This window comes from Acartia tonsa, chromosome 13 (genome assembly GCF_053477335.1).
Source record: "Acartia tonsa isolate MP-2025a chromosome 13, ASM5347733v1, whole genome shotgun sequence".
Classification (NCBI taxonomy): domain Eukaryota; kingdom Metazoa; phylum Arthropoda; class Copepoda; order Calanoida; family Acartiidae; genus Acartia; species Acartia tonsa.
In genome coordinates, this window is record NC_137272.1 from 23,602,255 (window position 1) to 23,626,812 (window position 24,558).

Consider the following 24,558-nt stretch of genomic DNA (forward strand, 5'->3'; position numbering starts at 1 on the left):
ACAACTACCTGCCCTAAGTGGCAGAGACCCTTTTCTTCTGGTAGCAAAATGATTTTTATTCTTTTGTAAGTACTCGACTATGTTTATATTTCTGACGCTATTAGCTGATTTTAAAGACCCAATACTAAATCGGAATAGTGTACCTTCCCTGAGGGGTGAGTTACACATAGCTTATGTCCCCTCTATTGTTTTACTTTAATAAAGAAAAAAAGAGCATTTTTTATATTTGTGTTGCTTCAAATATAAAATGAAATTATCTTCTAATTACCTCTCCCTATGAACATATAATTGTATGGTTCTTGTTTACATATATCAACTTTGTAGCCTACCCTACAAGGATAAGACAATGAATGACTAATTAATCTTCTTCAATATGTTTAAATTTTCAATATCTTTAAAAATAAAGGAAAAATGAGGATTAATTTTTTGTTCTTCATATGTAAGGTTAAAGGTTTATAAATGTATTTGAATGGTTATAGAATTTTAATCATGTTTAACTTTTGCAAAATTATGCCTCTTATCAAGAGCAATTCTTTCCAATTTTAGCATAGCAATATGATATATATAAAATGAAGGATGTTAACCAAATAAGTAAAATGTTACTCAGTATAATGATATAAATTGTTAAGCAAGTATAATATATTTTAGTTGTCTATTTGTGATTTAGTCCTCTAGCCACAGAAGGGTCATGTTTACATAACTTAGTTATAGAGTGGCTTTGCTACTAAACATTATAATTTATTGCAAAATAATTAAATTGTTGAATAATTGTCTGTGTTGTTCGTACCTACTTAAAGCATACATACGAAGATTGTATATTATATTCACGTACTCAACATACAAAAAGGTTGGGTCTCTTCGGAAATTCTACTATTGAATTTTTATTTTAGTAAAATTAAGAACTAGTTTTAATCCAGCGAATATTAATCGATTTCAAAACCATACTAAAAAAATCTGTTCAAAAAAGTACTTTACACTGTAAATTATGCGCAGATGGGTGCAGTCCCCCCCCCCTATTATGATATTTTTAAATTTCATTAACTAAATCTACCATCTTATTTTCTATTTTTTCTGTCTATTAAAGTCTACTGATCTTTGACAGACATCTGAGGTAACTCGTCCTTGTTAAAATATTTTTTACATTGTCAGAATTTATTTGAATGTACCGAAACATCCTGCTTTCTGAGTATATTAGTCTTTGAGTGTAAAATCTGATTAGAACTTGGTCAGGCCATAATAGGGTAGTCGGGGGTAAATTAGAACCAGGGACTTCAGGGGGGAGGGGGGTGTAAACTACCCCCTAAAATAAGAAAATAACACCCTGTTAATTATCTAATAATTGATTAAATGATTTAGAATTATTTTTTTGGAAAGATAACCCCCCCCCCCCCAAAAAAAAATGTGGTAAAATATTTCAATTAGGTTCAACTTTGAAGGAATGTAGGAGACGTACAAATCCCCCCCCCCCCAGCCCAATCGAAAATTTCCTCTTGGGTAAAATTTACAGCGAAAGTACTCCTCCCTTCTGATATTTTTAGAAGGGGTTATTGAATCTAAATTGAAATGTGAAAAAAATCACATGATCTTTAAAAACTAAGCACTTCGAATTAAGTTTATATTGAACTTGAATTTATATTTTATTTTACCAGTTATTGCCCTACCATACCCGAGTGAATACAAGCAAAGCAGACCATGATAAACTTTTAATTAGATTTATAGTTCAATACAGTTACAGTTTAGAGGAGTAATAACAAGGACTCTAAACATGTTATTTCTATTATGAGATTTAGACTCTATTAATACTCATTAATCATACAGAAGGGATAATTTTGTGTATCATTTTTGAGGATGTACATCAATTTATTGGCCATTGTCTTATCCCTTTAGATCTCTGAAGATTACTACTCTATTAATAATAACTTTGATGTATTGAATTAGGTATATGGTTTGCAAGTTCCCTCAAGACTTACTCGACATAAAATTACTACTCTATAAATAATAACTTCTTTGTATTGAATTAGGTATTCTGTTTGCAAGTTTCGCTGGTGAATTGCACCAGATTGCTATCAGCTATGGGTTTATTATAGGTAAATAATTATCTATATATTTAAATAAATATCTATCTACTTATCCATTTGACTGTCTACTTAAATATTTTTTTAAAACTATCTATACAATTATCCAACTATCTATCAGTTTAAAATGTATATCTATCCAACTAGTTATTAATCTATCGACCAGTAAAATAACTATCCATCTTTCTATTCATCCGTATATCTATTCATCTTTCTATTCATCTGTCTAACCTATCAATCTATCCACTATCTATCCGTCTTTTTACCCATCTATTTATCCCTCTATTTATCTATCTATCTATCCATCTATCTATCCACCTATCAATCTTTCTATCTATATATCCATCTTTCTATTTATCCATCTATCTATCTATATATTTACCTATCAATCTAGGAGTAGGTGTAAGTTTAGTCCGAGATTCCTCAACTCTAATGGTTGGACAATATTTTAAAAGAAAACGAGAGCTTGTAGAAGTAAGTGTTCAAAATTAAATAATTTTTTTATTTTAATTTTGATATTTTCTCTATCAGATATACTTCTGATAATTTGTCTTTGGGATCTTAGGGAATACGACAATTATGAAAAATGAAAATAATTTCTGTAGATTCTTTTTATTGTCATTGGTGGAAAAGTCTGGACACTGTTAGTTTGTGCTAATAAAAATACTTAAAGTGTATAATTACGCTCAATAATGTAATAAGTTTTAGCTGTTTAATCCACTTTTTAAAAAAATGATAATCTAACTCATCAAAAATTCGTACAATTTATATCTTTATATAAGGTTTAAATAAAATTTTCTTTAAATATTCTATATAATAAATAATTTTTTGTAAAATATTTTTCTCCTAAATCTTTTACTTTAATGTAATACAGTTTATGCTGAATTGAAAAGTAATCCTATTATCATAGAAAACTTTTGCTGTATGTTTGCTTTTATAGCATTGTTCAAAATTTTGAAGAAAACAAGGATGATAACATTCATAAGTATTAAAGCACAAAAAACATGGAAGGACAAACGTACATCGTAAGTCATAGAGCGGATGTTTATTTGTCACAAGAAAGAAAAGAAAGAGAGAGAATATGCTATCAAAAAACTTTTAAGATAAGGTTTATGACATGTTATGGACAAAATATGTCAAAGAAATCTTTACTAATAATTTCAGCTGCTTTGATAGCAGCCGAGAAAATCACATTTTTCACATAGCGTTTGGGACTTATAACTGATGTACTAACTGAAAGACGAAATAACAAAGTGAATTATAGAAGGTTCTACATACGGATATGCCCTAATTTTGAAATAGATGCAAGCATATGATAGGATAAGATACAGACAGGCGGACATATGTAGTTGTAGAGAATAGATGCTAAGTGGTCACATTGCATGTTATATAGTAGCCTCGCTTCTTAAAAGTACAATTTTGAAATGATTTTAAAATTTTGAAAGGGCCTAATCGAAAGTGTCGTATACTATGTATGCAAGAAAAATAGAAACAAGGATGACAAGAACTATAAGTAGGAAGGCACAAAAATAAAAATATTTCTTATTTAAATATAAAAATGAATACACATACTGACTATGTAAGTTAATTGGTTTTAGAAAATCTCGAAATAGCTGTTAAAAAATTACTATTTTGTGCATAAAATTAAATGTTATGGATGGGCTATTGACAAATAAGTTGCAGATACCTTTTAGTCTTAGAATTATTTTTCTCGTATTCATTCGAATCCGGTGGATAGGAACCGGTTCTCATGAATACGAAAAAACCATGTCTAGCATCGTATTATATCCAGTTTTCTACGAATATAGAAATGTACAATCATAAGATTTAAACTAGTTTTTTTAGCCGGTGCCTTCGGCACCACGGGGCTAAAAAAACTAGTTTTAATCTTATAATTGTACATTCTATATCCGCGGAAAGCCGTTTACTTACAAATATTGGAATTAAATAATATCTATCATGAATAACAGACGAGCAAAACATACATTGTAACTAAGAGAAGCTTCGCTACTAGAAAAATTTGAAAACATTTTCATACATAAATTTCAACATTTCAACTTTTTATATTGAATGTTTGTTTCATTGTCAGGGACATGGGGCTATATTCTTTACAATATCTGCCACTCAAAATGTATCATCATTATTAAGTAAAAGGATGTTTGTCTGTCTTTAAGTGGGTGTGTACCATAAGATCATCTGGACCGATATGATTCTCCGTTAAAGTGAAGCTTTATAAAGGTCCTGGGAATGCTTTTAAATAATTTGGGGTACGGTACCTCCACCCTCCAAAGAGAAATCGCGCCTAGGTAAAAAAAAAGCCCCCCTCCAAAAAAAAAATTTAAATTGGAATAAGTGCCAATCTGAATAAGTGATTTAGGGGTAGGGGTTAGTGACTCATAACCCCCTCCCCCCACATATATTATTTACTCAACATATTTTTTTTGCAATTGTTATATCCCTGTTCTTGGTTGGCATGCTTACTTGTTGTCTGTCATATCTCTGGGCTGGTAGCCAGGGATCTCAAGGGATAAGACATTGGACGATATATTGATGTACCTCTTTTTTATAATATGATAATTACTACTTTTGTAAATTAGAATTATTGGCTTACGCACTGATAGTCTAAAAGTCTAAAATTTAATAAAATTAGTACCAGTCCTTTCGCCAACGAAAGTAAGAACGTGTTTATAATACTATGGGTACCAGCATAATTTACGTTACAATTTCTACCTCCCTGGCCAACTAATAAAGCACCATTTCATTTTTCTATTTGTCTGTCTTGAATCTGTTATTTTTTTATATAAACATTCATTTTATTCTATCTTTCTACAATCAATTTCATATATTTTGCCTTTTCTTCACTATGAATACAGTTTGTTCGGTTTTCCATCTATTTTCAAAACTCTTTATTCTTTATCTATCTTTGTGCCCTTGTTTATCATCTTTCTGTGTATCTTATTACTCATCTGTCTTGTCTATCTATCTATCTATCTATTTATCTATCTATCTATCTAGATAATCCTGGTGTCGAGTAGTGGTATAGGAATAATCCTAGTGAGCTTATTTCTGATGGCAGCACTCAAAGAAATTGGTTGGCGGCTAGCATTGCAAGCTTTAACAGGTATACATATGGAGATATAACTATATATGTGAATAAATAGATAGATAGATCATAGATAGACAGAGAGACAGATAGTCATATTTAAGTAGATGATTAGAAAGAAAGATAGGTTGCACAAAAAAAAATATATTAGATGGAAGCTAGCATTAGAAGCTTTAACAGACATTCAGAAAGATCTTTAGATACAGCTATTATATGTGAATAGATAGATAGACAGACATATTTTTATAGATGGATAGGAAGAAAGATAGACTGCAATAAATGAAATTGGCTGGCGGTTGATATTTTAAGCTTTAACGGGTATAGATACAGCAATATTATTATAAGATTATAAAGATATAATAAGATTAGTAAAAAGATAGATAAAAATAGATAAATACTTCTAACATATAATATATATACCATAATAGGTATATGTACTGTAAGCAGCCTGCTTGGATCTTGCTACCGCTCAGCCACTCTTTACCATCCACAAAGAAGAGCTATACTACACTTAAAATCTCAAAAAAGAAAAATTAAGGTAGGAATAGTTATTTCTTTCATCGTATTATAAACCGCTTTCCGCGGATATAGAATGTACAATTATAAAATTATAACCAGTTTTTTAGCCCCGAGGTGCCGAAGGCACGGGCTGAAGAAATTGGTTTAAATCTTATGATTGTACATTTTTATATTCGTACAAAGCGGTTTATAATACGATGCTAGACATAGTTTTTTCGTATGGATGAGAACCGGTTCCTATCCACCGGATTCGAATGAATACGAGAAAACTTTTTATTAGCAAAGATTTTGTTTAAATAGGATTTGTACATCATTCTGAAGTATTTGAATATTTCTTTCAGTTGCAGCCTATAGTGCCTAATAAAAAATTACGGTATAGAATACAAATGACCAATGAAATGCCAGTATACAGTGTAGTTGAACAATGGTAAAATGTATGCTGGCTTATGTCATTTTTTATTAGGCTTTATACGCTGTTTTTTTCTTTCGTTCTCCCTTCCCATCTCACTCTCTCAATTCTCTCTCTCTCTATCTCTCTCTCTCTCTCTCTCTCTCTCTCTCTCTCTCTCTCTCTCTCTCTCTCTCTCTCTCTCTCTCTCTCTCTCTCTCTCTCTCTCTCTCTCTCTCTCTCTCTCTCTCTCTCTCTCTCTCTCTCTCTCTCTCTCTCTCTCTCTCTCTCTCTCTCTCTCTTCCCTTATCCTCTCGAATTTCTCTCTAACACTCTTTCTGACATTCTGTCTCTTTCTCCTTCTTTCTCTTTTTGATTTCTATTTTTTCTCCAAATCTCTCTTTTGAACACACTCTTTATCTCTCTCGTTTTTTACATCTATATCAAACTAACTCACCCCCCTCCCCCCTCCCTTTCTCTCTTTCCATCTCGCACTTTTTTTCTTTTTATCTCTCCTTCTTTTCTCTTTTTCTCTCCTATCAACCTGCTGCTTATAAAAACAAGAAAGTTTAAATTTGAGTGACAGAATTTTTTTACTTTGTTTACTTTCAATTAGACAGTAAGATAGATAGATAAAAAAGAATATGTAATAAAATTCAAATTAAATTACAAATATGAAATATGTGTTAGTGCCCTAGGAAAATGTCACAGCTTTTGGCCTACCTATTCTATTGACGTCGTAGTAGAGGGAAAGAGAAAGGGAAGGGGAAAAGAAACCCCCTAGAAAATTAAGAGATGGCTTATAGGGTATCTCCTGACGTCAATAGAACAGTTAGGCCAAAAGGAGTGACATCTATCCCCATTTTTCTAGGGCAATTTAGTATAAAAATAGTATACATTATTCAAGGGGAGCTAAGCACATAATTATTAATATATTCATTGAAAGAATAATATTATTCGGAAAACTAGCTCTGCGGGCATATCCTAATCTCTACCTTACTTAACTCAACCTATTATAAGCAACAAAAAGTTTGCTTGTAGTCCAGATTTAATATGAGGAAAACCGCCGAAATTTTAAAGAAAAAAGACATACAAATTATTTCAATAAGATAATAAAAAAGAAAATGCTTTGATTGTTCCAATTTTTTTTTAGAAACTGTTACAGCTTGATACAACCTAAAGGTGGGAGGTGCTTAATTAAGCTCCCAATGTATAAGTATAGAGTATACACTATAGAGAAGCTGCGATTCCTAAAATAATGTATTTCTTTATGGGTCCATTAAATGTATTAAATTAGCGAAGGGTGAAATCCTTTAAATACCCAATATTGCCACCATTAAAAACAATATTAACGCAGTTTAGGAAATTAAAAACAATAATATGTCTGTCTCTGCAAGGCAGTAAAAGTGATTTTTTTATAGAGTGGGTTAAACCCTCCCCTTTTACACGCCTTTGTCTGTATATTGGCTGTAAAAAGGCTTCCTTTTCTCAGTTAATACAATGTAAATTTTCTTAGTTTTTTTAAAGAAGGTGTATCAACTTTTTTTTTATAGCTAGCCGGTTCTTTTAGTAAGTAGTAGATGTAAAATTTTTCATAGAATTCAGATATGCAATCGGTTTTTTTTGTAGACCTCTTATTTTTTAAGTAATTTAAGTTTTTTAAAAAAATAATTAAGTCGGTTTTAAGGTACTAAAACGCAACAAAATAAAAGAAGAAAATGGCCAGTAAGAACAAAAATAGTAAGATCTTTAATTTGACACCTTACTTTTAAAATTCTGTTGAGTAATTATTGAAAAAATCTATTTTTTTAACCTCGGTTTAATAAAAACTTTAGACCTAAATATTTTCTCAAACAGACATAAAAAACATGGGTTCATATATACCTTTAGAATCAGAAAAATATTACGAATCCATTGTAAGCAAAATTGAAAAAAAGTAAAAAAATATAAAAATAAACAAATGGCCAATTATATTTTTTGTTCAGGCAAAACTATTGTCTTCCCTTTTTTACCCCCTCTTTACCCCCTTCCCATTTTTATACTCAATTCAAGAATTAAGACGTTGCATGTACAATATAATATGATATTTTCATATAATTCCTTTTATTGTAGTTTATATACTATATTGTAAACTTTTTTTTCAATTTTGCTTACAATGAATTCATAATATTTTTCTGATTCTAAAGGTATATATGAACCCATATTTTTTTACCTGTGAAATAATAAAATTAAGTTCAAAGTTTTTATTCTCGTGGGTTTAAAAAAATCGATTTTTTCAATAATTACCTGACAGAATTGAAAAAGTAAGGTGTCAAATTAAAGATCTTACTATTTTTGTTCATAATGGCCATTTTCTTTCTTTTTTTTGTTGCATTTTAGTACCTTAAAATCGACTTAATTTTTTTTTTTTAAACTTAAATTACTTAAAAAATAAGAGGTCTACAAAAAAACCGATTGCATATCTGAATTCTATGAAAAATTTTATATCTACTACTTACTAAAAGAACCGGCTAGCTATAAAAAAAAAGTTGATACACCTTCTTTTCCGCGACCTTTTTATTTTTTCAATTATTTCTCTAAATTGTTTTTATTGTTTTCAGGACAAAAACAAAGCACTAGAAGAGAAGCTGCCATTCTTTGATTTTTCAGCCCTGAAAAGTCGAACATTTCAAATAATTTTGGCGTCAACGAGTGCAGTTTTCCTGGGCATTTATACTCCTATTATCTTATTGGTAAGCACGTTTTAAATTATAAAAAAGTTTTGCTTTTCTTAATTTTTCTGTATGTATTTGTGTAAAGCTAGTTTTATATTTTGTTTCGGAAATGGCATTTTTTTTGTTAATTTTTCCCCCATGAAAAAAGCTCTAGACCAACACAGGACCTGAAGGTATACCCTAAAAAGCCACTTTGTCGGGTCAGCGGTTAAGAATATCTTAATCTTTAGACGGAGAGACTTTGCATGTTTTATAGTTAAAGTTAGTTAAACAATAGATCTATAGTATAGATGTATATACAGATTACTACCTGCCCCCCCTTTTCCAAGGACCCTTTTTGTCTGCTAGCAAATTTTTTTCTGCTACTTGACTGTTTTATCCCCGACACAATTGTTTGATTTTCAAAGACCCAATTGAGAGTCGGTACAAGGTTCTAGAGATGGGGTCATACAGTTATTTAACTCCTTCCCCCTTCAGTTTTTTACCCTCATAGTTAAACTTGACAAATTATTATATTTAGGTTTTCGAAGAGGAAGAAGATTTGAAGAAAGAGCTTGAACCAAAACAGGTACAACAAATAAACTCACATTTTTAAAAAATCAAGGATATATTGCATTCATAAGAAACGAATTTTACAGACATAAATTAATTTTTAACTTGTGAACTATAGAATTGATGCTTTTTTGTAATTGGGTTCTCCGATATATTTTTCAAACCTCTATTATTTATCTAATAATAATTTGGAATTATACCAAACGAAAAGTTTCGCTACTTAATAAACATGAGTAGTTTCAATTTAATTTTTAAAAAATGGGGTGGAGGGTGGAGCGGCTTTTTCAGTTGCCTAAAATTTAATTAAGTGAAATTACCAAATATTAATGGTTTTAGATCCAGATTTATATTGGTGGAGGCTGGATAGTTGGAGTCACATTCTTTGGAATTCTTACTTTATTTTCTAGCAGGTAAATATTTCTGGTATCCATCAAAATTGTTTAGCTTTTGTCGACTATCCTTCCATAGAAAATAGTAAGGTCTTTCGTCTGATGCTTAAGATTTCAATAAATACTAAACTAATTAAGTTCTTCTTTTTAGGGAAGCTTTAAATAGGCTCGGGACAGCTTAGGGCTTTTTTTATTTTTATATTTAACTGTGTTATGTTATGTTATATTTAACTATTCATTTTATGGTTTTATGTTATTTTCTGCCTCCTTCTTTATCTCCAGAGCCTATAGCTGCTATAGGCACATTCGTTAAAAATTTTTGGCCTCCTATCTTTAATAACAGACGAGAAAATGTCGTTTTATCTATGACCTTACTTTCAAGCGTAAGACTAAAAGTTAAACGGAAGAAGTAATAATGGAATAGCTTTACTTCTAAAAATACTTTATAGATAAGATAATTATGGGTCAGTAGGTTATAGAAAAATTTATTTAAACTCAAAAGATAATAAAAGAAGATGTTTTATTTTTTAAAATTTGTAATTGCCCAATTATAGAATAGAATTTTTTCGTAATTTTATAATTTTATTTTAAGGGATCGTGTCTATTTATCTGTATGTGAGTCTGTTGGCTACTCTTTTTTTATTATCTGATATCAAAATGTTGTGAAGACTTATATATTGTCGTTTTTCGGCGACCGTTGCCAGAAAGTTTTTCATTTAGGCATTAAGAAAGCCAATAACCATGACCGTGTCAAGATACAATACAGTTTTGAAGGGTATTTTTAATTAAATGGTTTTGCCTTTTGCATGAATTTAAAGTGGTGAGATAAATTGTCTAAAATGAAGAAAGAGGGATACTGCATGATGCACTAAATTATATAATTTTAAGGGTGATTTCATTTAACCTTTTTATATCTTATTCAATTATAGATCAGTAAAAAAAGAAAAAATACTATAAGATCTTCAAAATACCCATGAAATATAGATAAAATAAAATCAAAAAGTAAAAGTATATAAACCTTTGTTTGGACATAGAGAGAGGCTGAAACCCATGCCAAGTACAGGACTTCATGGAGAAACAGGGTAGCCGTATTCTCTGGAGAGACGCCCCTTATGATTATCAGGGATCAAAAGGGATAAGACAATGACGGATAGATTTATGTACATCCCAAATGCTGATACACATATTACCCCTTTCTCTTGTAGATAAAATTAGTCGTTAAAACGTTTGAACACTCAACTTCATGAACCATCCAATCAGTTTTCACAAAAGTCCTCAAAGATATCAAACCAGCGAATAAGAAAACGTTATTATAAAACTTTGGGAACTAACAGCCCATTGTCCCCTCTCTCTCTCTGGATGTTAATGATGATTTAGCAATAAATAACTTCTCAGGGTGGTTGAACTTTTGCATTCCTTTTTCGTTAATGTTCATTTAGCGTATGAATTATTTGAGAATATTTGTAACTTTAACGTACAGACATACGCTAGTTATTGAAGAGTAGATGCGCATTTGATAGTAAACTTTTAAATGGTAATTTTCAATATATTTTACATGAATTTAAATTTATGAATTGTTTAACTACAAATGAATATGAATATAAATGTTATGATTAGCTGATCTTTAAGACAAAAGTTTTGTCAAAATCCTTTTTCTTGAAACTGGATGGGGCCAATAACCCTCCCCCCCCCTTAAATCACTGCTTTATATGGGGAACTTCCGATAAAACTTTCGTGTATTTATCGAATCAACATAAATATTAAATATGTACTCATGAAATGCTGTTTTAGTCGACGTAAATAATAACAGTCATGATTGTTTTCATTTAATCATAAGAGTACACCACTAGAGAGGGAAAGGCTTTAATTCCTATCAAAATAAAAAGCTTTGACGTCCCAGAGAGGGGGGGATTTGGTCCGCTTTTAGAATATGGGATTCTATGACTGTTCTTTTTCTGTGTGAATATATCTTAAGAACAATTTCTATTTTGACATGAATAATGTTTTTACACCAGTTTACAGCAAAGTTTGTATATAAAAGTTTTAAATCTAGATAAAAACATGTATAGAAGCATAGATTGAAAATAGTCGATCAAACAAACTCTGACTTTTATAGTGTAGTATTGCTTTTTAATTGAATAAATTAATATTTCATTTTTTATAAAATGATCAAATAAAAAGCCTTTGTTAACAATGTTTACCTAATAGTCCTAAGAATCAACATTAAAATAATCAAACTCCTAACACAGTTCTATGACATAGATATCAGAGTAAAAATAGACTTTGAAGTAACATGTTTAAAATTGACGTACAGACTTTCAAGTAAAGGTGATAAAAGCTTTAAAAGTTACCACATATTTACTTGTTTCTGTAGGGTTTGAAGTCAATATTCTAACTGAATTAATCAAGGGTATCCGCGATAAACGTACTACAGACGAACTAACACATTTAAAAAGCCAATATAAATTGAAAATCTAAGAAATAAAAAGACAGAAGGGTAAAAATTGTCCTACTTTTCCTACATACTTTTGTTTGAGTGTTCTGCATATACGATGGGGAGATGTAGAAACACAACAGCAAAAAAACTTATTTATATTAGCAATTATGTAAGTTACTATATAAGTCGAAAAATTTCAATATATAGAACATTTCAATTTATTTATTAAAAAAAGTGGGATAGAGCAAAAATTATTAAAATAATATACAACAATTCTTCCCTCAACTGTTTGAAACCAAAAAAAATGCAGAAATACCCAAATTGATTTTTTGTCCATTGTCCTCTACCTGTATTTCTAACACAAGACCCTCTCTCAAAGGATTATTATCCTTGTGGGACTTCTTCATTCTTTACTTTACTTAACCTAACCTAGAATAAGTATCAGAAATATGTAATTTTTCCTTTAAAAAATTCGTAGTATCTATTCGATATGAAAAAAACCGTCAATATTTCTGAAAATAGCGTATGATACAGTTCTGCTAAAACGCTGGAACATCATATAAGAAGAGCCATTATGTCAAACCTTAAGTGGGGCTCTCACCTTTTTATGCTATATTGCCAATTCAGAACATAATGCTTAAAGTGCCACAACTTATTTCTTGTACTTACTTACAACTAAACCTATAAAGAGCATATAACTTTTATAATAAAAACATGAATATAATTAAACTAATTAATTAATGGCTATTTAGACCATAATACTTAAAGTGCCATAACTTATTCCTTGTGCCTATTTGTAAAAAAAAATTCTCTAAAGTAGCACATTTATATTGTCACATCATAAAATAGTGCTTAAAGTGGCAAAACATATTTATTGTCCTTACAAAAAGTGGAACTTAAAAGTGGCACAGCTAACTTTTTATACTATATTTTTATAATGCCAATGTAGAACACAATTCTTAAAGTGGGATGGAGCATTTTTTAATCTGATTTTGAATTGGACTTTTCCTCACCCTTATATTTGTTTATACTTTTTTAGGTGTTTCACTTTAAGCTTTAGGTTTTACACATACATTGTGCAACTACACATTATTTTTTACATGTTATAAATCAAAATAAACTTTTTTTTATTTATCCTATTTATTTATGCCTATTTAATTTCTATTTTTGTTTATTGACAGAATTCAAAATATTCTGTAATCACTGCAAATAATTATTTTGTTTTATTAATGGCAATTTCTTATTGCTGCGCTACTTATGGACTGAGGTTTATTTATGCTATGATTTTCTTCATAATAGGTCATATAAGTGCCTCTATAAGTTTATAGTATTGAAAAAGCTTTGCTAACATAATCGTTCCTGATAAGATTTGTGCGATGTTAGATTTTTTTGCAGCTTGTAAATCATGTTAAGCATTTTACAACATTAAAAAATCTTTTAATCCATTAACTATTACAATTAAGGTACACTACAATACATGGTATTAAAATAGTAGGGTATAGTCCCTTTCGTGGCAACGCCTCTTAAGGGGCGATTCGTCGTATTTAACAGTAGCTTTTGTCCTATTTCTAGCCCATGCAATCACCTAACCCAACTTAACAACTAAACAACCTCTTAAAAGCTACTGTGAAAATATTACCAATCGTCCCTTAAGAGGCGTTGCCACGAGAAGGACTATACCCAAATATTCCTATTGATTTTAAACTTTACATTAGGATAACCAGCTACGGATAATCTTGAAAGAGTAACAACTCTGAAAAGAAGTCCGTTGATGTTCTTGTATCATGATTATTCGCCATTTTGACACTATCAAAATTATATGTCAGGACAGACCTATGTTATAAACAAGATGCTATACTAATATATAATCCTATGATTTTCCTTCTTTATCTAATACCTCTATGCCAAAAAATACATTTATTTACTCTCACAATAGGATGTATACATTGTTAAAGTAATTGAGTTGAATCTGATATTTTACTAATGGGCACCAATAACCCCTCCCTCCTATTATTTGTTTACTGCCCCCGCAGGAAGCTCTAGTTCTAACTTGAAATAGGAAAACTAACTTGAATACGCTCACAAACACTTACCCCAACCTTAAAAAAAACTCAATGTTTCAAACCTTTAATGTCAATGTACACAATATTGCTTATAAGTTACAAAATGTAACTAAAACCTATAATACAACAGATTTACATTAGAATATACATTACATACAAAAAGAGACAGACATACGTACAGAGTGAGAGAAGCTACGTCCATAAGAAAATGTTAAAAAAGGATAGTTGTATGTTTGTGAGTTTTACTTGTAAAATACAGGATTTTTCGAAGCAATTGCATTAAAAGTGGTTTAGACTTTTAAATTGCATTTAAAATCATTCCATAACACAAAATAAAATCATGCTGGTCTGTTTGCGATTTAAAATTTATAAAACAGCTGTTTTTTATACTATGATATTGTTATCAGTATGTTTTACTAGTATATTGAAGCTTATGTTTTTAATGTTCTTGTTAAAAAGCGAATATATGTCACTACGCTTTCTATACGGCTAATCATAAAATCATGTTAGAATTGCCTTATCAATTTGAAACCTTGTATTTTTATTTAGGGATTGTCGAATAAGTCGACAGTATTTGTGTCAAGTATGTTTGTTAATATCAAGTATTACCAGTCTATCTCTACCATCTGTTAATCAGGTAAACTAAATAATTTTAAACTGTAATATACTGACTGACTGACGTACGGACTGACTATTATTCTAAATGAAGAAATTATATTGTGGTAATGCGTGTTTTCAGTAAGATCTTTAAAATTGATAGACTTTTAGTTGTAACTTATAATTAAATAAAAACAAGGATGACAACATCCACAAAAGCGAAGCACTGAAACGGTAGGACAAACGGACATTAAAACTGTAAGTAAATTTATTGAAAAACTGCTAGATACAGAATAATGTTTATGGACATACTTACATTTTTAGAACTTGATTATAGAGTTGCTTCGCTTATAATATTGTACTTTGTTGTCCCAGGAATCAATATACCAAAAATTAGATCAATCGGATAATTAGATCACATAAAAATTTGTTGTTAAAAAAGTAAAAAAATCAACATGTTTAAAATGGACGCACGGACATTCTGGTAATGATTATAGAGTTGCTACGCTTTCTAAATCGTGCCTAACTACTACAGGAATCACCATGAAAGTTTAAAATTGATAGGACAATTATACCATGCCTAAATTAACAAAAAAGAGCTATCCGTTACGGACGGATGGACGTACGGACGGACCGACCCTAATTATAGAAAAGCTTCGCTTTAAAAAAAAAATTTCAAGATTTAAACACTTTTTGGGGATTTCTTTTAAAAATGTTGATAAACTTTTCATCTGCTAGTGTTACTTTTATATCAACTTAAGACAAATAAATAGATATTGCGATTGACTCAATTTAATGATTTTACCACTTGTTTTTATAGTTTGATCCTAGTGTTAGTGATTTAAGAGTTCAGCTACTCTATAAGATATGTTATATAACATATCTACGATTTCAACCACTGCTGTGTCATATACTCGAAAACTTTCTCATTCAGCCCGTTATTAAATTGTTTTATGCCCCTTTTTCACCGCCAATTTAAAGTTTTAAACTAATTAATAACTTATTACAAACTGTGCAAAATTTTGATCCCTATTTATTTCAGGGTTGGGTAGTAAAGCTGTGGTGCCTTGGTATTGGTGTGGGTGGATACCACTATTCTCTTAAGGTTTAATTTAGATTCTTACCTTGGTATTGGTGTAGGTGGATACCACTATTCTCTTAAGGTTTAATTTAGATTCTTACCTTGGTATTGGTGTGGGTGGATACCACTATTCTCTTAAAGGGCGAATATAGGTTCGATATGATATGAGCTTATATGAAAGGTGCCATTTCATACTTTTAGAATATCTATGCCAAATTTAAAAATTCAAAAAAATCCTTAAGTAGATTTTGCAATTTTCTGTTTCAATTGAACATATGATAAATGAGATTGACGACAACGGTTTATTTTAGCCCTTTACAAGACTTTTTTTTTACTACTTTGCTTAAGTTTGATTGACTATTACAATGGCACGCATCTTAAATGATAATTTAAATGTTTATTATTTTAGATTATATACTCTTTAATTCAATTTTTAAAAAGCGTAATAATAATTTGCGTAAAAGTGCGCAAATAGTTTTGACTAGGGTAAATAATACATCTTAAAGTTTATTTTCTGTACAAAGATCATTGGTTAATTCTGGAAAATATAAAAACCCTCAAGTACGCCATTTTAACACACACACACACGAACCTTAAAAAAACAGGGATTTGAAATCATTCTTCCTCCAAGAAAATTTTATCAATTATTTTTTTTTTACTTTTTACATTATTTGATGTTTTTTTAAACTTTTAAATATTTTACTTTATATAATTTGTTTTAAGCTATAAACAGACTTATACAATTAGATATGTCATAGTTATTTCTCGCATCGTATTATAAACGGCTTTCCGCGGATATAGAATGTACAATTATGAGATTAAAACTAGTTTTTTTAGCCCCGAGGTGACGAAGTCACCGGCTAAAAAAACTAGTTTTAATCTTATGATTGTACATTTCTATATTCGTAGAAAGCTGGATATAATACGATGCTAGACATAGTTTTTTCGCATAGATGAGAACCGGTTCCTATCCACCGGATTCGAATGAATACGAGAAATATCTTTAAGTTATTTATAATCTATATAATGGCACCTTTGAAATAAGCTCATATTATATCAAACCTATATTCGCCCTTTAAGGTTTAATTTAGATTCTTACCTTTGTATTGGTGTGGGTGGATACCACTATTCTCTTAAGGTTTAATTTAGATTCTTACCATGGTATTAGTGTGGGTGGATACCACTATTCTCTTAAGGTTTAATTTAGATTCTTACCTTGGTATTGGTGTGGGTGGATATCACTAATCTCTTAAGGTTTAATTTAGTTAAATAAAAAAAGTTAAGTTATATTTGCTTTTACTTTAAAACATGATGTTGTAGTGGCCTGGACAGCAGCCTCACCTTCAGGTTTTCATAGAAATGTGTTTTAAATAAAATCTTAGTATAATTACGAAGTAAGTCCTAACTTGTAAACTAAAACAGTAATTAATAATTATGAAAGTAACCAATAATTATGATTTTATTAGATGTATGTGTTTGAAAAAGTGCGCGCAAGAAATTTTGCCCGGGCCTGGGGATTTTTACAGGCCTCTCAGGAATACATTCAAAATTCAGTATCTTTTAACAGCAGAGCAACTCAATAAGTTGTATTTCTGCCTGTCGGTTGTAATACAATATTAATTAGCTTCCTACCAATCTTTTTTCTCTCTCTTTACTTCTCCCCTTTTTAATGCATTTTTTCAAATTTATTTTTGGCGACTGTTAAAATATCCCTACCCCCCCCCCCCCCTCCACCTCCATTTTAACCCCGAATGGATTTGTTTTCTAAATGAAGAAGTTAAATATATTTCAATTAGTAACTTTCAGAACACTCTTGCAGCTTAAAAATAATTTGAATGTAATATTTGAACAGAGCTTATCAGTATTTATTGGAGTTCCTTTTACTCTTCATATTAACAAGGTTCATAAAGCAAATACCGTCTTAATATTCAAATGGAATCTGCAACAATATAAATATTTGTTGCCTTGTACCTTTGACCTTTAAAACTCAAAAGTTTTTAATATATTAAAAACACGTTAGAATCTAAAGGGAATGAGCGCTAAAACCAGATTTTCTTTGACAAGGACAATTATTTTCACAAGTAATGCAGAAATAAAGATGAATTGCAGTCTGACTGCCAATGTTTTTAAATGGTTTGGAGGAACACAGTAATAGTGTCTGACTGATTATGACGTAACAAAAAAAATTAGCCAATGAGAGGCCACTATAAATTTTACCATTGGTCAATAGCGGCCTCTCATTGGCTAATTTTTTTTGTTACGTCATAATCAGTCAGACACTATTACTGTGTTCGTTTGGAGAATCTACACTAGAAAAAATCAGACCTTTATCTATTATAGCCTTTGATAAAATTTTACTTTGTTGAATTACTCTGGCAGACGAACGCATGGATGAGCTTGCCATAGTTATAGAGTAGCTGGGTACTAAAAATTATATTATTAACCCTGAAAATTTACAAATAATTGTAAAAGTTACATAATCTGAAGTATAGCTTTATGAATTTCAGCAAAGTGCGAAGAGTGGTTATTATCTGAGTGGAGTCTGTATCTTTGTAGGATTTCTTACAATGTTTCTCATCGATTTGCATAAAAGCAGGTCATATGATATTTAGACATCTAGACATCTGTATAACTTTGTTTCATTTCTTACTATGTATCTTGCTACCTTACTAGATATCTGATCTATCTAACAATCTTATATAACTTATAATCATTTTAAAAAAACTGTAAAGGAACTTTAGTCAAGTACAAACCTTCCTTTAAAAGAACAACTCGATCATATTTTTCCTTTCTTATATTATTTGATTCCAGTGTAAATATATTTATTTTCCTAGTTAATCAATCTGACACAATAAAATATCAATGGAAAAAGGCAAATGACATAATGTGTCCTGTAGTCTGATTGTTCCTACAATGAGTTACTATTGCATTGGTCTAATTAAGGAATTGTTCATCTAAACTTATATTTATTATTGTTTTATAGGTTGCGAAAAAGACGGCATAGTCGACACATAAAGAAGCATGGTGCTAGCATTAAATCAACAAGTACAAAGGTACTTTTTTAGAATCTTCGCTCCTCCAGGATATCTAGCCTACCCAAAAAATCTTTCTGGAAAGTAAAACCCATATATTTTTATTAAAAAATTTATAAACGCATCATCTTATTTATTTGCTTAAATACTTTGTGCAATAGTCAATTTCGTGACATCGCCTCTTAAGGGGCGTTTATTTGTATGTTCACAGTAGCTTATGATTTAGTTTAGGTTAGGTGATTTCCCCGCAGGGTTAGAGCCACCGACAGGGTCTAGAAATAGGAGTAAAGCTACTGTAAGAATACGACGAAACGCCCATTAACAGGCGATGTCACGAAAGGGTTATGAATTAGACTTGTTGGTTCCAAATTACTAGTGTAAAAACTTTTCAACCATTAATATAATGTACCATTTTGGGGATGTTTTATAATTTATCGTCCATTGTCTTATCCCTTTAGATTCGTGGTATAATCTGACTAATTAGAATACTTGAAAAGAAAACTTAGATTTAAAAGTTTTTAAAAGACAAAAGTCCTATATTTTACTTAAGAAATCTTCAAAAGAAAAGAAAGATTTTAACCCCTTCAGGGACTTTTATATACTTTACTTTTTTCTTGTTTTGTACACTGCACTGTGGAAACAATATGTATGCATTTTCTGAGTTTTTGAGTAGTAAATCATCTCTTTATTTTAAGCATATGTTCATATTCATATTGGATTTCGATTTTCATTATATTTATCATTTTTCTCTCTCGCTTTCTTTTTATGTTCACTGAACATCTTCTCTAAAACTTACTTGTTCGTTTGTACAACCATGATTTTTGCTTCGCTACTTATGAATGTTTTCATCCTTATTTCCATAGTGCCTCATAATTTGGAGATGTTTACTTATTTAGTAAATGTTAAAGTCCTATTTTCTCTCTTAATAGCATCAAATCTCGCACTTCACAAATAAAAGGTATATTTGGTCTAATGAATTATAATTAAAAGCGCAGCTACCATACTAACTAGTTATGTCCATACATTTATACAAAACGCTTTACAGTTTGGCCATTTTCCTTACTTCCTTTCTTTCCTTTGCAGGCTAAAATATTACCCCTAAAACTTTTTATAAACTATAAAAAACAATTATTTGCTTTAAAATTCAAAATTGTTTGAATACTTCTTCAAAAGTATAAAATACAGCGATCTCGTTCGTCTGTCTGTTACGGTTATATTTTTAGGTAACGTATCTATCCATCACACTTTTGTTTAACAATACTTCAATGGGGGTTGTGCATTCACTCCTCCTTAAAACTCGCTTACTAACCCCCTTCCCCCCTTCATCTAAAATACACAAAATGATATTTTTGTAGTTGCCATATCCCTGAAATGACTGCCTGGACATATTTTTTCAGGACATCTCTCTTACTACTAACTAATGTAATAAACATTATATACTTGTGTCTTTTTTAAGACCTAATATTTGCTAAGATAGGAAAAACATGTTATTTCCTTTTTTTCTTAAAAATTATTATTAATTAGGAAATATTTGGGTAGTATTATAAATTTTAAACTTTTATATTTTTACGCGTGCAATAAGGATTAAATTTAGCCGTTTTATGAAATTTAGTGATTTAATGACAACAAGTGCCCAAAATTATCTTTATGGTTTATACTCTCTCTTTAATGTTATTCTATTAGCTTGTTATTATTGCTACCTACAACCAGGGGCGTCAAAGCTTTTTTATTTGGGGAGGGGGGGGGTAAAGATTTAAGGGGGGGGGGCAATCTCGCCGCAAATTTTTTTATCCCCCCCCCAAAAAAATTTTTACCCCTGGTGTAAAATTTGCCTGGGGTGGGTAATTACCCCCCATGAAATCTGTTGGCAGGGGTAAATTTTTTTTACCCACCCAAAAATTTACCCCCTTGGAAAAAAATTTTTGGGGAGGGTAATTTGATAATGTAAAAAGGTACCTACCCAATTATGAAATATTAAGTATTAAAAATGCATGCGAAGCGCGCAAAGTTTTTTTGTTAGGGATTATTTATTTTTTTTTTTTGGGGGGGGGGTAAATACCCCCTCCTAAATGGTTGGATAGGGGTTATTTTTAAATTGGGGGGGTAATCACCACTTCCCCCCCCCCCTTAGACGTCCTTGCCTACAACGCTAATCTTATTTAGAATTTCCAGATTTCCAAGTTGTGACAAAAATCTATGGATTTTTTTATCTATGATAAGTGAGTGCGTGCATTAAAATAATTGTGTAAGATAAATGTCTACAAATTAGAAAAAAATGATGTGGTCCGAATATGTCAAAACAGACCTCTATTGTATTTTTGTGTGATATGCTAGTTGTCTTGAAACTTTTGTAATCTGACGTCATAAACTTTTTTATATCAACTATACTAGAGTTGGCTCAATATAACTATATCGCTATTGGCTAGTTTTCTATAAGTACATATCTATTTATCTATTTCTCAATAAATCAATTTTCCTCCCCCGCTATTACTATCTAAAAGAAAGAAGTAAATATTTATTAATTTAAATGATTTTAAAAAGATTTTTTCAATTATATTTTTTTCACATTACCATCAACAAAGGGTTAATATGATTAAAATTTTAGGTTTAATATTCTAACACAAAGAAAGTGTCGCCACAATCGAATTCTTTTAAAATACAGTTTTCTTAGATTACTCTATTATGAACGTAAATTTTTTATTTATGAAAAAAGGATTTAATACTTCAATGTAATTCAAATATCAACATGAAGTGAAAAACTTAATTCATTCCATAAACAAATAGAATAAAAGTCTTATCGCTTTGGTCAATGAGAGTTTAATGAGGATTATTGGAGCACTATAAGTTTTAAACACTTTACCATTGGAAGACTCGAGCTCATTTATAGACGTTTATTTCCTATATTGATCTGTCATGGATCTTGATGCAATAAAGCATGCCGTTTTGTAAATGTTAAGAATTGGAAGATTTCATTAAATAAAAGTAATCGCAAATATACTTAGTAAATGACCTCAAATAATATAATAAAATAACATTACCAACATTGATATAACTTTGTGTAAATGTTGTGAAATTAAAAGACTGTAGCACCCTATATTACAAAGTGCTACAATTTAATGTTTATGTGGGAGGGGGATGGGCGTCTTGTAATCTAATGGGAAATTACAATGCCATCTGGTCAAACATAAAGAGATGGCAGGTTTTTTTTTACATATAAAGTAAGGATACAAAAACAACAAAAATACTAAAATTATATTTTATTTTATTTTTTCCTTCAATACAATTTTATTTTTTAATGATCCTAATAAGAAAATAAAAATAACCTTATACAAAAAGTTTTTATGTTTTTTTATTTGAAATAATGAGCTTTATTGCATAGGTACCTCGTTTTAACAATCAGGGTTTTTTGTAACCCAACTTTACATACGTATAAAGTGCTACCCATTAGTTACTCTAGTAAGAGGAACATATTTGACTTATTTAGTGTGGGTTTATGGAGGCAACGTTACTTACACTTTTTAAAGTGCAACCCATTAGTTTTTCTGATCTTGTAAGAGGTACAAATTTGACTTATTAAGTGTAGGTTTATAGAAGCAAAAATAAAAAGTGTTGTTAATAAAGAAACTAGTTATTAAAAATTTATTGTTGTCCTAAACTTCTTATGCTTTTTCTAATTTTGCTGCTATAATATCACACTCTACTTAACTTGAGTAAGTCTCCTTGGTAAAATTTGTCAACCTCTGGTAATTTATAAATCTGCCAGGATTTTAGCAGAATATACATGGATGCCTTTTACATTACTTTGCCCGGTAAAGTAATCTCTTATTACTTTTAGCATATATGGGAGGGAAGGTAGTAAAATAGCCCCAAACCAGTCTGTGACTTATGTTAGGCTTTTCTAAAATGGAATTCTTAATCGGTTCAGTTATCAAATATCAAATTAAAATCTTTGGTATTATTCAGTAAATTCTATGGGTTGGATTCATTACTCCTCCAAAATATGAAGGAAAAAATAGAATACTACATGTCACTAATTATGTTTTTGTTATATTCTATTAAAATCGGTTTATAGACATAAAATGATTATTTTCTTGTTTCAGGCATCTGAAGACTCCATAGCGAGTCCTACGAGGCTGGAACCAAGACGACTTTCATTTCCCGAGGGTGAAGAGGAGGTGGACAATATTCCCGCCATTTTATTACTCACTAATCAACAATTTATTGAGGAAAATATAGGTAAATGTTTTTTGTACATATTTTAGCAAAAATTTATAGTCTTTATCTAATACTTGAGACTATGCCCCTAGAGACACCTGGGCCACGTGAGGAAGACGGGGGTAGTAAAAAAATTGGGGTGCGATTTTTTTAGGAGGGTGGAGGTGCCTTCCCCCAACATGGTTATCAACCTTTCCTGGATCTATTAGAAGTATCTCTGCAAAAGAGAGCTCTGTAGGTTCAGCAGTTTCCGAGATCTTACGGACACACATAGACAAACAGACTTTACATGTTACTTTTATAAGCTGCGAACCAAAAAATAGGCAAATCTGAATTTTCAGAATAGCAGCTTCATTATACATTTTGGATGATTTTACTGTAAATATGAAATGTAGATGCATCTTTTGGTTACAAGTTTCCACCGTTAATTTTTTATTAATCAGCACCAATGAAGCACCAGATCTCAAAAACAGCATTTGAGGGAAATACTGGTGAACCAAAAAGATATGGAAATCCAAAACAAATCAATAAAAAAAACGATTTTTTTTCAATTTTCTCCCCTTTTAAAGATTGATTCTGATCAATGAACAATTTTTTTAGGGATTTATGAATTAATCATTATGAAATATAGTATAAGGTAGAAAAAAATGATTTTTCTTAATAAGAAATATTAGAAAAAAGAAATTTGACCCCTATCACTTTAGAGGACAGCTGCTGACCTCCAGTCTTATGGATGAAGCTAAATACATATTAAAGATAAAAATTACCCTCAAAAGTATTCAAAAATGTTTTGTGAGGTGTTAAAAAATCCATTATAAAATCTTGATTTTGAGTATGATGGCCTTAAAGATGCTCCTACGGGTAGTGATGGTGAGCTAAATGTTATCAAAGTGCATGCCCATGATGACACTTATATATTAAACTATGGTCCAAGTTGTGTATTCATAGCAATCTCCAATGGATCCTACCGACAAAAATATAAACATCTTCTAAAAACTACAGTAATTACCTTATGAATTGGAGTAATTAAAATTGCATTTTTTTTAAATACTCACGGTTGGACCCTCAGATGTCAAAACTTTATTTTAGTGTTTGGCCAAAATGACTTTGCAATTGTATCTGTAAATACGTCTAATAACACCCTTTGCTATTTTTAAAATCCTAGAAAATTTTTTTTGCAAGAAAATTGCATAAATTCGCAACCTTTTTTAGAACCACTACATAACTCGAGTTTTAAAACTTTTTATATAAAATCCTTTTTACAAAAAATATCAATAATTACTTAAAATTAAACCTGAAAGAAAAAAATCTCATTACACGTGTTAATTTGCATGTTTTAGGTCTTTTTTTGAGGAAAGTATAACTTCCACATTTTTGACAATAATTATATTTT

At 30.4% G+C, this 24,558-nt stretch overlaps 1 protein-coding gene across 1 annotated transcript in view; it reads left to right on the forward strand.

Annotated features, from left to right (window-relative positions):
- LOC145303946 (monocarboxylate transporter 10-like) overlaps positions 1-24,558 on the forward strand; it is a 77,960-nt gene that overhangs the window by 30,782 nt on the left and 22,620 nt on the right. The window contains exons 13-26 of the mRNA XM_080145617.1: positions 2,022-2,087; positions 2,470-2,549; positions 5,091-5,196; positions 5,607-5,716; positions 8,686-8,817; positions 9,320-9,367; positions 9,688-9,761; positions 14,790-14,877; positions 15,880-15,942; positions 17,385-17,450; positions 17,768-17,818; positions 18,426-18,514; positions 18,902-18,971; positions 23,051-23,186. Of these exons, the coding sequence (XP_080001743.1) occupies positions 2,022-2,087; positions 2,470-2,549; positions 5,091-5,196; positions 5,607-5,716; positions 8,686-8,817; positions 9,320-9,367; positions 9,688-9,761; positions 14,790-14,877; positions 15,880-15,942; positions 17,385-17,450; positions 17,768-17,818; positions 18,426-18,514; positions 18,902-18,971; positions 23,051-23,186 (1,179 nt within the window). The remainder of the gene's footprint in view (positions 1-2,021; positions 2,088-2,469; positions 2,550-5,090; positions 5,197-5,606; positions 5,717-8,685; positions 8,818-9,319; positions 9,368-9,687; positions 9,762-14,789; positions 14,878-15,879; positions 15,943-17,384; positions 17,451-17,767; positions 17,819-18,425; positions 18,515-18,901; positions 18,972-23,050; positions 23,187-24,558) is intronic.